Raw genomic sequence first — 15,293 nt, 5'->3', positions numbered from 1 at the left:
GACGCTGGAGCACACCTCACTAGATGGATGGCGCTAGTAGACAAAGACTGACTGTGAGTAATTTTGCCCCTCTCTCTTTCCTTCTGCACTGACCCGGATGTGCCCTGTGGATTACGAGTGCCTCTCTTCTCTGATCTCAGCATGTGCCGGGATTAAAAGGCCCTTACCTATTAGAGATGAGCCGAAACTCAGTGTGGTGTGTCATTTGAGTCCTGTAGTGAGTCTTTGACTCATCTTCCTCTCAGGAGTGCCGCTGACTTTCTCCCAAGTCTTGACTGGAGGAAATGACAAAGTAAAATGAAAAGTCCTCTACTTCCTGCTAATTATTTTCTTAAATGCAAGATGAGTGATAATAATGATCAATAAACCTCTCTTATTCTCTTCACTCTGACAGATGGACTCCTACCAACTCTCTGTTCTCTGAATCATGCAACACAAAAAATATGGAAAGAAATCTAAATAGCACCACTTCAGTAGCTTCTGCCTTCAGAGATAGGACCACACTGTTATAATTGAAAAACACAATGGCAAATTTAAAGTAATCCTGAGTTCCTTGATGATTAACTGGCTCCAGCCTCTGAATTAGGAGATTTATTCTGCTATTTGCCACCTTCAGAAAATTTGGAATTAAATCTGTGTTCCATTTCTTTTCGACAGGTTCATAACAGAAACCTACTGTCCATGGACTTTGACCGCATCACCCGAACAGAGAAAGTATATGACGACCACAGGAAGTTTACTCTGAGGATTCATTATGACCTTGCAGGCAGACCCACCCTATGGGCTCCAAGTAGCCGACTGAATGGGGTCAACGTCACATACTCCCCTGGTGGGCATGTGGCTGGCATCCAAAGGGGCACCATGTCCGTCCGAATGGAATACGATCAGAACGGAAGAATCACTTCTCAGATATTTGCAGATGGCAAGTCATGGAGCTACACTTACCTTGAGAAGGTAAACAGCTTTGGACCCTTTATAGTCATGCATAAAGATAATAATTATCCTGCTTTATAAAGTACAATTACTCAGGACCCTTTTAACCCATCAGTGTTCTGAGCCTTTGTGTTGTATTATGGAGTATTAACTTAGCCTGCCACAGTTAAAGCTGTCTGATTCACTCTGTTCACATTATGCAATGTTATTGCTGACAGCTTGACAGCATAGTTCTACCCAAAATAGCACCCTGTTAGAAGAAATAAAATGTCACTTTCCTGCTCAGAGTGAAGATCTTTAGGAAGGAATGCAAACCTGCGGTTTTACATTTGATTCGAAAATGGCAACTACTCACCCTGTTAACAGTCTTGAAATGCTGACAGTACCAATCCAGTAGCCTTCAGGGGGTTTTGAAAGTATCACTCATAAGCGTTTTGGGTGAAATTTGCCTTTCACAGAGGTTGGAGTGAAAAAAAGAAGAAAATGCGTCCTATTAAATTATGCACTCCAGGACATTCTACCCTTGACCTCCATGTTAACTAATATTATTTGTACTATTATTGGGGCAGGAGGCGTGGGGGGTGATGGTTTCATCACCAGTTAATGAGAATTTGCCCTGCAACATTTCTCAGCCAGTGTTGCAGCACGCCATGAAGCTATTTGTAATTTTTAGACCCCCTGAAGTGAATCTGTGACACCCCACAGTTTGTTGTGCAGTTAGTTGCATAGCGTAATGTGACTCCTGGGCTTGCATTGACCTTCACTTCTGCTGGGCAGAGAATTTAACATTTAACGGTTTAACATTTTCAGGCAGTTTTATGAAATGTGCTACAAATTACCATGCTTCATTGACTCAAGCATACTGAGTGTCACTTTGTCATTTTTCTCCTCGGCAGTCCATGGTGCTGTTGCTGTACAGCCAGCGACAGTACATCTTTGAGTTTGACAAGAACGACCGTCTCTCGTCTGTCACTATGCCCAACGTGGCCCGTCAGACCCTAGAGACTACCCGCTCGATTGGTTACTATAGAAACACATACAGGCCTCCTGAGGGCAATGCCACTGTGCTGCAGGATTACACTGAAGATGGCCTGCTTCTGCAGACGATTCACCAAGGCACGGGACGTAGGATCATCTATAAGTACGGCAAGCTCTCCCGTCTGCTTGAGATTCTGTACGACACCACACGTGTCGCTTTCTCGTATGATGAGGCCGCAGGCATGCTGAAGACAGTCAGTCTACAGAGTGAGGGTTTCACCTGCACCATCCGGTACCGGCAGATCGGCCCACTCATTGACCGACAGATCTTCCGTTTCAGTGAGGAAGGCATGGTCAATGCCCGATTTGACTACAACTATGACAACAGTTTCCGAGTCACCAGCATGCAGGCTGTCATTAATGAGACACCATTGCCCATTGATCTGTACCGCTATGATGACGTGTCCGGTAAAACAGAGCAGTTTGGCAAGTTTGGAGTCATCTACTACGACATCAACCAGATCATTACAACAGCTGTCATGACCCACACCAAACACTTTGATGCCTACGGGCGAGTGAAAGAGGTACAGTACGAGATTTTCCGCTCGTTGATGTACTGGATGATGGTGCAGTATGACAACATGGGCCGAGTGGTAGCCAAGGAGCTAAAGGTAGGGCCTTATGCCAACACCACACGGTACACGTATGAGTACGATGCTGATGGCCAGCTCCAAGTGGTGTCCATCAATGACAAGCCCTTGTGGCGCTACAGCTATGACCTGAATGGTAACCTGCACCTCCTGAGTCCAGGCAACAGTGCCCGCCTCACTCCGCTACGTTATGACATACGGGACCGCATCACACGACTTGGAGATGTCCAGTACAGGTTAGATGAAGATGGGTTCCTCAGGCAAAGAGGCAATGACTTTTTTGAGTACAACTCAGCTGGCCTGCTGGTCAGAGCCTACAGTAAGGTTGGCGGATGGAGCATAAAGTACCGTTACGATGGTCTGGGCCGCAGAGTATCCAGCAGGAGCAGCCAAGGTCACCATCTACAGTTCTTTTATGCGGACCTGTCCAGCCCTACAAGAGTCACCCACATGTACAACCATTCTAGCTCAGAGATCACCTCACTCTACTATGACCTTCAGGGCCACCTCTTCGCCATGGAACTAAGCAGCGGGGATGAATACTATGTGGCCTGTGATAACATTGGCACGCCACTAGCTGTATTCAGTGGTTCAGGTCTCATGATCAAGCAGATCCTTCACACGGCCTTTGGAGAGGTCTACCTGGACTCAAACCCAAGCTTTCAACTGGTGGTGGGCTACCAGGGTGGCCTCTATGAACCCCTCACAAAGCTGGTGCACATGGGCCGCAGGGACTACGACGTCTTGGCCGGCCGCTGGACCACACCCGACCATGACGTCTGGAAGCAGCTGAACAACAACAACATTGTGCCCTTTAACCTCTACATGTTCAAGAACAATAACCCTCTGAGCAACACACAAGAGACCAAGTGCTACATGACAGGTGACTATATGACCATTTAAATGAGATCTTTGAGTGGCTGTTGAGGTCTTTTGGCCTACTCCAACTGTGCTCTCCATACTAAATGGAACCTATTTAATGGTCAGCATGTAAGCGTGACTAACAACTTGAAACATAAACAATGAAACACCATGTATGAGCTTCACTGCCTTTTAAGAGAGTCCTCCCTGCAGTGAAGTGGTCATTTTTTAGGCTGTGCTCCAGACCTCAGCCTGGGGCGTTTTTCAGGCTTTGCATTCGAAAGGCTCCCCAGGAATCATGATGGTGCAAAAGCTTCCTCTGTCTGTTCAGCATTCAGGTTTTCCCCCAAAATGTCGCATCAGTCTTTGTTGCCTCAGTACATGGGGGAGGTAATAGCAGTGAATGCTCTCCAGTGGAAGCAGAGAACACAATGGGGGTCATACAAATCAGAGCCAGGGGCTGTTGTATCAGATTCTCTCTGCTTGGAAGCTAAACAACAGTTTTATTGGACGAGGACAAAATATTATAGGCGTGTTTGTAGTCTATGCCAGTGCCTTTAAACAGGCTTTTTCTGACTGAAATCAAAGCTTTAGTCGCCCTTACAGCCAATGGGAAATGAATGATGAAGAATGGCGATTATTAGATGTATTGTTTATTTTGAAGCACAGGCATAGTGTTCTAGTTACTCAGTGTATGTAATTAAATTGAACTATAATGTGCATGTATGGAAGAATATTAAAAACAGCACATGTATCTCAGGATAGGCCTCCTACTGCAGTCTCTTTGTATGCTAACAATGTTGCCTGCTAGCTATACTTAACAGTCAACTAAACAGCTACCCACTAAGCTTTAAACTATATCATTAAAGCTAGCTCCTGAGGAATGCTAAAGTGACTCTTGGATATTTAGATATACAAGAGTAAGTTCTAATCTTCAACATGATTGATTGTGTTGGCATTTCCATTGCACTTTGGAATTACATGGGGTCTTTTTATTGTCCTTTAGCGCTTTCTTATTTAAGAGAACCCTATTTGATAAAACTGAGAGAAATAAAGGAGCAGATGCCAAAATGCATTCCATTGTTGTAGCAATGATTCTACTGTCCATGACAAATGTATTAGACGCAGTAGAGAAAAATCACTCAGAAGTCGATTTGATTCTGGTCAAGGTTCATTCTCTTTCTATCTACCAATTTGAAAGCATTTGCAACCTTCGTAAACAAATCTAAATACACAATTTTCTGATTATAGGAAGGGATGAGACATTTGGCTCAGGAGAAAGCATGAAATGTGGATTACAATCAAGTGCAGACTGTGAACCAAACCTGCAATGTTACTTGACTTCGTGCAATGCTTGATGAAAGTTTTATCAGTGCAGTGTGTCTGAATGAAGTGGTGGGAATTATCATCTTTTTTTTGGTAGAGATGCTGCAACCTCTGGAGTATTAATCACATTTGGCCTGCTGTCACAAACTAATCAGGCATTTTGTTGTAATGAGTGCAGGGGAGCTCATTTCATGGAGAAAATCACTTGACCTAGGTCCTCGTTCTTAATGAATCATATTTTGCAGTTTAGTCAGACCACTGCAATGTCAGAGAGGTGAAGAGCAGCTGTGGAAGGTGGACTGGTGAGTCAGTGCAGGTGCTTGCATCCTTCTAAATAGGTTTGTCATCACTGTTCTGTCATTGCAGATGTGAATAGCTGGTTGGTGACATTTGGCTTTCAGCTGTATAATGTCATCCCTGGATATCGCAAACCAGTCACAGATGCCATGGAGCCATCATATGAGCTTATTCACACCCAGGTGAAGACACAAGAGTGGGACAGCACCAAGGTAAGCCTACTGCAAATTCTAGCATACATACTATGATTATACTGTAACTTACTGTAACCCACGTGTTGGACCCCAGTCCTGGAGGGCCACAGTTCTTTGGAGTTTCGTGTTCTACCACATTAAGTATTTAGATGGCAACGGCCTTCATTCATTTTTGTGTGATTTCATAGAAGAACTACTTTTGGTTGCCTAAAGAGCATTTCAGTGGATGGTTGTGTAGATAACTATTTTTGTAAATGAGATGTGCAAGAGTGAGAAATGTAAAGTTGAACTTAAGTTCTTTAGAAAACCAAAAATGGTTCTTCTATGGTAATATCTGATGCTCTTTTTGTCCTCCAGGAGAGCACAAAGTTTATGCTAAACTCTATGCTAAAGTTTAGCACAGAGTTTTTGTGCTAAAATATCTGCATGTTGCTCATTTTACTGCCCTTCTAACCCTCTACAAATATTTTTTTAATATTTCTCAATATTGCTGATCTGATCAATTCTAGTCTCAATTTCTACATTTTATAAAATGTTTATTTATCAGCATCAAAATCAACAGATATATGTTCTTGAACATTATCAGCATCAATTTCTATATGGGTGCATCTCTAGTACAGTAAACAGACAAAACAAATTATAATTATGGAGGTTTTGATCTGACAAAGATGAAATGAACTTACATACTTGTCCTTCAAATCCAACTGCAAACTTCATTCTCAGTAACCTGAACCTTCAGTTTTGCAATCTCTCAGTGGTGCCCACAGCAATCAGCCCAAATCACAGGCGAGCGCACCCCACCCTCTGCTCCGGCTCCTCAAGCTGAGGGAATGGGGTCAAAATAAAGAGCTCTTGTAATAGTCCTGCCATTAGGGAAATTCACTCCACATTTCCTCCACCACTGGCCATCGATTTCAGCTCAGCCTTACACACCTTCTCCCTCACTCCCTTGCTTTTCCTCCCACTTTCACTTTCCTAACATCTTGGCTGTCTTCTCTTTCTCTCTGTGTCTCTCTTTCTCTGTCACAGGCCACAGAAATACTTGGGCTCTAGGGCTTATCAACCTTTTGTGTCTCCTTTAAGTCACCTGAATTATTGAGAAGCTGCTTGTTGTCTTCAAGGGTCAGGTTACTCCCTGAGAGTGGCATGGATTAGGCAAGCATTGATGTCTGTGTTGTTTCTTAACACCCAGAGACACCCTGTTTTATTGCAGATCTCTTGCCATAATAACAAAAGGACCATTCTAATGTATCTTCTATCCTTGTTGAATATGATGTGAAAGTGTAGGGGACAGGAGCTCTCTCAGTCTGAATATCAGATTGTCATGGCAATTTTTCATCATGTAAAGCCTTTATTGCACATGGATGCACTGTAATAGACAGGTGTTTAAAGGTGTGAAGTGTGCACAGTTTCAGGCTTCTGAGATATGAGGTTTTAAATGTGCCACAGTGGAACCATTGGAAGCAGTCAATGTGTCATGGTTCAACTTGGTTCACACATTCAGTCAAGGAGAATAGGGAAGCAAGCAAAATACCCAAAAAGAGATTCTAAAGCTTCCGATAGCCCAGATTCTTCTATCTCCAGAGATATTGTACTACATTCTGTATAGCATTCGGCAGAATTCTCTTTTGCAGTTATGTGGGCTTACAGGATCTATTGAAGGGAGTGCAGCCTGTAGAAGCTGTTCTTCCTCTCACAGTTGAAGGGTTTTAAATGAGACATTTGCCTTAATGATATTCCTTTTGCAAACGGGTCATTATAATTTAATCATAAATGTGAAGACTTTTCCCAGAATTCACCCAGACTTTGCACGATATAGCACTTTTACCACTAAACTGGTATTGGTGTCACACAGCTTTTTTTTTTCTAGTGCTATTAATACATAACAAAAAAATAAAACATTAATTGTAATATATATCATTTGCTCTGTGCTTCAAACTGTCTTGAGAACACAGTTCAGAATATTAAAACTAAATAGTAAGTTTTCTTTCTTTAGATTTGGCTTCTGCCAATACTGAAAAACTAACAAACCAGTCCATTCAAAACAAGGTATCTAAGGCTATGTTCGTACTGCAGATAAAAGTGGCCCATCTTTTTCTTCATATGACAAGTGTGTGTGTGTGTGGCAAGGTGAACAGCAAAAAAAAACAGTGAATCTGACATTTTCAGTTCTAATTTAAGCTACTTTCATGTGTGGTACTGAAATCTGATGCGTATGTGATACTCAGCAATGCCACCTCTGTCTAAAGAGCAAGATTGGAATTCATGAGACTTTTACATCAGTCCAACATAATCTTCATCATAATTTCATATACATGGGAACGGACACCTTACTGTCATCAAAAGTCCTGTTACTGTGGTTATGCATCTCTTCTTTCATTGTGGAGTATGAGCAATACAGCACAGGCCGTGTAAAACAATAAGCACTGTGCTTTCTGATGAGAAAAATCAAGGACAACCGCTATTTCCAGTCAGGTTTATTTCAAGAAAAATTTGAAAAAAGAGAGAGAAGCAAAAGAGTTAAATGAGTCTCTTTATCAGGTACATATCGTTGAATTTGCATCCATTGACCAGCATTCACATTAACAACAGGTAAACAAAAGAAATTAAGCTTCTTTTCTCTGTCTGATCAGCATTCACAATTAAAACAAGTTCAGAAATTCACCATTTTCTACTGTTGTCCATTAACTTTGTTCAACCTGCTCGTTTTAGTGTCTGCTGTTTGTCCTCAAAATTTAAAGTAGTGGTTCGCTGCAGATATTTGTTGGAAGAGCATTTTGTGTGGATTATTGTTCTTTTGCAGATGTGTGTCAGTTAAGGCGTGTGATCTGATCTGTCCATACTGATGTCAGACACTGGCTAGATGAAACAGAAAATGTGAACAACCAAACAAAAAATGCATTTTGGGCAGTAAATTGGATTTGGGCCACTCTTTCCTACAGTCTGAATATGGCTTTAGAGTATCAGTACTTAAGAAGCATGAGTTCATTTTCAATTTTATTAATGCAAAATTAAAAATCATCTGATATCATGAACTGTTATATATTTGGGAAATATTGTGATATTGAATTGTATCTATACCACACAGCACTACCTGGATATATGCAGGTGATTTAATTTGTCAGACTTTTGTCAGTGTGTTGGGTTTGTTCTGAAAGTATTTACAGACAGAGGAAGTTATAGTGGTCATAAAACCCAACTGGCTAATTTCAAAAGGGCTAGAAAAGGGGGTCTAAGCATGACTAACTTGACCACGTTATGCCTTGTTAAAAGTTAAAGCAGTGGCATCAAGACCTGCCAGAGCTATTGGTTTTGTTCCTCTGTGCGCAGCATGAGCTGAGTCTGAGTCACCTGGGATACGTGGCTACGATGCGTTTGCAGTCTCCACCGGGCCAAATCTCAGCCCCCAGGGAGCCGCTCTACACCCTTCAAACTTCAACCTACAGACTTCCTCTCCAGAGGGTGTCTTACAACTCCTCTCCTGTGCCTCTTTCAAGGCTCCTCTGAAAAGAAGAACAAGCCTAATTCAATTCTGAGACAACTCTTTTGTATTTCCTCATTTCACCCGGCATTTTATATGCTTTGCCAGAAGTTTTAAAAAAGTCACTGGAATCACTGTTTTCTTTCTGTGCTTCTCCGAGTGCATCAGTTTTATTCTGGAACTGAGAAGCAGAAAGAACGGCCTTAGCCCTCGAATTTTCAGTGTAGGAATAGCTACTTTGTTACCCATAAATCATCACTACTGCACTGACAACCATTATTTCCCTTTTTTATTGGGAGGAAGTAAATGATTCTAATTGCTGGCCAAATTGCTTTTTGGCCATATAATTATGGGGTCATTTATGGGCTTTTAAAGCAGCTGCATTTAAAAATCCACTAATGGCCCCTGCAACAGTAGCACTGCTCTTATGAGAGGCTGGAGTAGGTTGTTTGCTCCATAATGCCCATGTTTCATTCAAAGCATCCACTGAGATGAAGAGGGAGGAGGAAAGGGCCACTCCTTCACATTTGTGGCAATAGCTCCTCCATTCGCTTCAGGTGGATGCTTTTTATATACTTTTACAGTAGTCTCAAAATGCTCTAACCATTGTAAAAGAAAGCATGAAACAAGGATATTTATCAGATATCTCGGAGTAAAACCTGGCTACGTCGTGCTTAAAAATTTCGAGTGGTACAAAAGTGGCCCCATTATTTCACATATGAAAATGCATTTTATCAAGATTCCTAGAAGCACTCAAAACTTCACCAAAATGAAAGACATCTCTGGAGTGGTTCTGTCCCCATTATGGCAGATATATGTAGTACATATACAATTAAGATTTGTTTGGACTTGGTAATGTAAATGTTTTCTCTGTCTACTTTATTACATGGCTAGAATGCCATTACTATTATTCCTGGTACTAAAGCTCCTTTAGAAGATTAAAGCTTTTTGAAAGAGTCTGATTGCTTCTCTGAAAAAGCCTCAGGACAGAGATGCTTATATTTTCTTTACCGTGTTTACACCAGGGAGCATTCACATGTAGTCGAAAATAGTTTCAGAGAAAAAGACCATGAGGATTAGATGGTTTCTGATTCAAGGTGGAGTGATTTACTCCTGGAACCTCAAATCAACTTATGTAGTATTTTTGTGTCTGATTAGGGGAGTTGACCCTATACAGGGGAAAATGTTTTGCATTTCACCACCTGTATAAATGTATGTTGATCAGATAATTACTTACAACATTCATTCATACAAAGATCATTCTCTTTAGCAAAAGATAGAGAATGCATGCTAATCAACTCGTGACTCATGTCCCACTTTAAGTGCCATGCTTATTTTACCGTGCTGCTTTAAAGCGTCACTTTTCACACTGTGAGCTTGCAAACCATGAACACTGACCGACTGACTGCTTTTTCTGTGGCTCCTTTCTCCAATAACCCCTTTCAGCTCAGCAGGTTATGTGGCAGCACTACACAGAAGCCTGCTTAGATCAGAGAAAATAAATGCTAACTTGGCCAACATTGTTCTTGCTTATGGTTTGGTAGTTGTTGAAGGGATTTGGTAGTTTTTGCTATAGGTTTAATACCTTGCTAGTTTACAGCCTATAAATCACTTCTTGTTAAAATATTAAAGCTTACCATGAAGTCAGCCTATAGCCTCTGTTGTTATAGAATGTTCTAATGTCACACAGCATATATAGACTGATATGGACCAGGACTACTCATTAAAAGAAAACACACTAAAAGAAAACAAAAGTTGTGTGACAAATATAATTGCTTTAGTGCATCTTAAGCTGCAGACGCTGCCTTTTCTGACATTTAAATCATCCATCTTGATCTGCAGTCATGATGGTTGAAATCTATCGGCGATTCACAATGCTACCATCAGTTGACTCGTGCCTACTTAACATGCGTCCTGTAGCTAATTCTTTAGTAGTTGACGAATATTGGTACGAGTCTCAGGAGTGCAGCAAAGTCCCACCAAGCACATTCACACCCCACCAATTCTCAGCTGTAGCTCCAGCAGACTGCAGAAACAGTGCTCAGGGCTGTGTTATTACTATATTGGTCTTTCCTCCAAATAGCTGACCTCTTGTAATTAAATTGACGGCTCTTTGAAGCATGGGTTCGGCGTACTCTTAAACTGAACGTGATGGATGTCACACGCCGTAAATTTCCAGAAACGGCAGGGAAGCAAGCATTCACTTTTAATCTCTCTCCCCCACCGTGCCATTTTAGGCTCAACAGGCCTTGGCACCTAGAAGAGCTGCTAGTTTGAAAAATGAGCAGGGCATGTGGACTTGCGGTCCTGGTGGTGTCCACTGTTAGCTCCTGACTTTGATCACTGGCCTGGATTGAGTGCCCTGCGTGCGGCCAGACCACCCCATGCTACTTTGATTGATGCCTTTTATCAGCTGGGATGTCACAGGGACAGACCACAGGACAGATATTACCATCCCGATACACCGGTTCTGAACAAACATGCATTCTGTAGCTGTAACTGGGGGGTTTCGTTACACCCTGCTACCTTGAGTATTGCCATGGTTCACAGTCTCAGCCCTGGTCTGCAGATTTTGGGGTAGTCAGAGTGAATGGCTGGTACAGAAAACAGAGAAACACATACTCTATTTTTTGCTTCTCAGTCTAGTTTCAGGCCAGTCATAGTATTTTAACTTTTCAACTGGAATCTGGGTGTGATGTAGAAGTGCATGCTAGTCAATAACTAGTGATATGCTGTTACCCATAAAAATGGACGGACATATTTACCTATGCAAGGTAAATGTTAGGTTAAAGTCTTTTGGCAAACCTCTCTTACTCAGCTTTCCTTCTGCAGAGAGAGGGATAGGCACAGCCAGGCAGAGGTCAATGGGGACCCAACAGAGAGGGAGAGAAAGACGTAGTAGGACAGAGAGAGAGTAGAATAGGCATGTGCATCAGCTGTTGGCAGTAGTCTGGGCTGCAGTGCTTTAATGCTAGCAGGGCTTTCAGCGTCTCTCCTCTCTGCCAGCGGCTTTTTGGTGTGGGCCTCTCAGCAGGAGCTACTCATGACCAGCGTCTGGCAACTATCCCCCCTCCCCTATCCCATACATCTCTCCATGTTGTTCAAATCTGTGTTCTCTGGGGCAAGGATCTCTTGTCAAGTGATATTAGACGATAGGGTCACTTTTCAAGCCCTGAGGAGGCACTTCCCACATAACATCTATGTTAGCCTCAGGAGTGGACACCATTTTCAACCCCCTGCCTCTTTTATTTCATTATTTCTCTTTGGTGAAACCACTGTTGAAGACTGGTCATGGCTATTACTGGCAAGAAAATAAAAAATTAAAATGTGATCTAGATCATACTAGAACCTGTTAAGGTCTGCTGAGAAAACTATACATAGCTAACTGTCAGGAAAAGAACATTGAGTGCAGTGGTGGTCACCACTAAGATCAAATAAACTAGACTTCTGTTAGACAAAACAAAACGAAGAATTAAACTAGCTGTGTTTCAAACCCCAGTCACCAAAGAAAGCCGTAAAAAATAAATAAATAAATAAATAAAACATTGGCAGCACTTAATCCACATGCATTCGCACACCTTAACGTGAAATAGAACAGCTTATATGGCATAGTCATAGCAGGGAAATGAAAGATGTTTTGAAGTGGTAATGAAGCAGCCTGATTTTGGACTGTGAGGGAGAGAGAAAGAGAGAATGTGGGGGAGAACGGGGCTGCTTCCCGCTGAGATCACCCATCCTGCACCAGCCATCAGAAGACGTTACTTACTCTCGGGAAATAGCGGTAGCGGAGGCGGGAGGTGCAATCAAGCCTTCTGCTGCAGGGCCTGGCAGAAAGGGTGTGAAAACCAAATGCGGATATTTTAGTGTTCGTGCCGTACGCTTCCAGTCTGGGTTCAGCCATAGCATGATGTTTCAAATTTCAGCCAGAACCCCTAGAGACGTGGTCATGGCAGAAGTAGTAGCAACGAGGCTTTCTTGTGTTGGAGCCAATTCTGCACAGTAAATGTGCCCAGTACAAAATAAGTCTTACATGATATTGAAAACAGAGATATTAGGTTATGCTATGAAGCTGCTTCAAGCTGAATAATGGATTGTCATAAATTCAGGCAGACAGTTCAGTACTTATTAAAACCAGCTTCATAGTATACACTTACTGTAGCCGCACTGACTGTATTTTTTTAAATTGATCTGGAGTTGATCAGCCTGATTTCCAACAGTTCAGAATTCTGTAGCTCTATACAGGGGTGAGAGTGTGAGCCAGCATTGTTAAATGTGTTTAACCGATTAATATAAAAAACTACACTAGAATGACTAGCTAGCCAATGTAGGCACCATCCCTATGTTCCCAGGGCCCTTTATTTCCAGCTTCCTATGTTCTCTGGGGCTGTTATGGGTCATAATATAATTTGAACTTCTCAATATTAACAAGATTGCCTTACCAAAGTAATGCGCATCCTCAGTGACAACATCTACCCTTCATTTCAGTGCTGTTCTTAACATGTGTTTGTCAGCTTACCCCTCACCATTTCACCTTAGGAATTCTTGACACTGTTTTAAGTGTACTCTGCTAACTTGCAGAGTGCCTAGCCCAGACAGATTTGTAAAGTTAAGGTATGATATGCTCTAACTTCTCAAAAAACAGTTTGCTTAGCCAGCTAATTAGCTGAGTGAGGCTAGTTTAGCCAAAGGTAAGTGAGTTCCCACCGGAAAAATCTGCTCTGCATTGTTCCCTGTTAGCTTTGGTGACCACATGATCCTAAACAAGGACTAGTAATTCTTTAATAGGTTACCTTAATATATCATCTTGAGTTATGATGAATCATATAAAGATCTGTGCCGTGACAACATGGGTACGCTCCCGCTAGCATATGTACCTAGCTAACTTGTTAGTCTACCATTAGAAAGAGGAGCTTTGCTGTCAACTGAAAGAAACTGAAATGAGTTATGACCACCAAGCTCTGCTGATTGTGAATATTTGACAATGAATAAACACAATGAATAATATGTGTATATTTTAGTCTGTTTTGAATCCTGACACATCTGCTCTTCCACATTGTGATGTTAGAGACAGTCAGAAACATTTATGAAAATGCAGCTTAGCTAATGTGAATTAGCTACTTTGAATGTCATTGTCAGTCACCTGATTTTGTTTGTGTTTGTGTGCAGTCTGTACTCGGCGTCCAGTGCGAGGTCCAGAGACAGCTCAAGTCCTTCGTCCGGCTGGAGCGCTTTGACCAGATCTACAGAGCAAGTGGTGCCGGCTGCCAGCAGTTACCTGGCCACACATCCTTTGCTTCTGGAAGTTCCATGTTTGGGAAAGGAGTGAAACTGGCCATCCGGGAGGGTCGCGTGAGCGCTGACATAATCAGCCTGGCCAACGAGGATGACCGGCGGCTGGCCGCCGTTTTAGACCAGGCCATTTACCTGCAGGACCTTCACTTCACCATTGCTGGCATTGACACACACTACTTTGTTAAACTAGGGCCAGTAGAGGGCGACCTGGCACTTTTAGGCATGACGGTGGGCCGCCGGACACTGGAGACGGGTGTGAATGTGTCAGTCTCGCAGGTCAACGCTGTGCTGGGCGGCCGGACACGGCGCATCACAGATGTGCGGCTGCAGCACGGCACACTGAGCCTGAATGTGCGCTACGGCAGCAGCATGGAGGAGGAAAAGGTCCGGGTGCTGGAGCTGGCCAGGCAGAGGGTGGTGGACGCGGCCTGGACCCGAGAGCGGCTCAGGCTTCGGCAGGGTGAGGATGGCACCCGCACATGGACAGACGGAGAGAGGCAGCAGCTTCTGGCCTCAGGCCGAGTACAGGGCTACGAGGGTTACTACATCGTTTCCGTGGACCAGTTCCCTGAGCTGGCTGACAGCGTTAGCAACGTCCACTTTCTGCGACAGAGCGAAATGGGCCGCAGGTGACATGACGGTGCCACTTGGACTCAGCATCCGGGACTTCTCGCCAAAGACAAGTTGCTTACGTGACCACTTTGTTTAATTTTAGGTTATTTCATTTGTTTATTTCCTTAAAATGTGTCTTGACTTTTTTTCAGAAAAGAAAGAACTTTATGGTTGCAAAGCAGTTGCACTGCATAAACATTCGAGTGCTCTTTTTTTTTGGAAATCCTCAACAGTCTTTGCCCTTTGAGTTGTGGCTGCTAGAGGAATGGCATATGGCGACGTCAGTTACTCTGTTCTGCCTCCCTGTCTACAGATCTGCTCAAAGGAAAGCCTGGAAGACTGGCTGCTAGTGCATTATGGTCATTTGCTGGTTCTGCTGCCAGGTGGAGCAGATTGGCACTCAGCTTCACCTCCATCCTGCCTTTGCCCCCCCCCACACCACAGCCAAGGAGAGACATTCTTTTTTTTTCTTTATTCGCTTCTTTTTATACTTGAAAGCCTGACCATGCCACACTCAAAGAAGGACGACGGTGTCTGCTGTTCAGGCTCCTAATTACCCCCTCCCTCCCACCCATTCATCCTCGACTCCTGTCACGGTGTCGCGTGCCGTTTCCAGACTGGTTGACTGCCTAGTATTTTTTTAATCTCCGAATTTGACCAAATGGATAA

At 43.0% G+C, this 15,293-nt stretch overlaps 1 protein-coding gene across 1 annotated transcript in view; it reads left to right on the top strand.

Annotated features, from left to right (window-relative positions):
* tenm4 (teneurin transmembrane protein 4) overlaps positions 1-14,775 on the top strand; it is a 239,930-nt gene extending 225,155 nt beyond the window's left edge. Inside the window, exons 28-31 of the mRNA XM_036563237.1 lie at positions 658-954; positions 1,830-3,444; positions 5,115-5,257; positions 13,887-14,775. Of these exons, the coding sequence (XP_036419130.1) occupies positions 658-954; positions 1,830-3,444; positions 5,115-5,257; positions 13,887-14,645 (2,814 nt within the window). The 3' untranslated portion in view covers positions 14,646-14,775. The remainder of the gene's footprint in view (positions 1-657; positions 955-1,829; positions 3,445-5,114; positions 5,258-13,886) is intronic.
* The last annotated feature ends 518 nt before the right edge of the window (positions 14,776-15,293 follow it).

The sequence above is a fragment of the Colossoma macropomum genome, unplaced genomic scaffold (genome assembly GCF_904425465.1).
Source record: "Colossoma macropomum unplaced genomic scaffold, Colossoma_macropomum, whole genome shotgun sequence".
In the NCBI taxonomy this organism is placed as follows: domain Eukaryota; kingdom Metazoa; phylum Chordata; class Actinopteri; order Characiformes; family Serrasalmidae; genus Colossoma; species Colossoma macropomum.
Note: the sequence above shows the minus strand (reverse complement) of the source record. Positions and strands in the feature narration are given on the sequence as shown.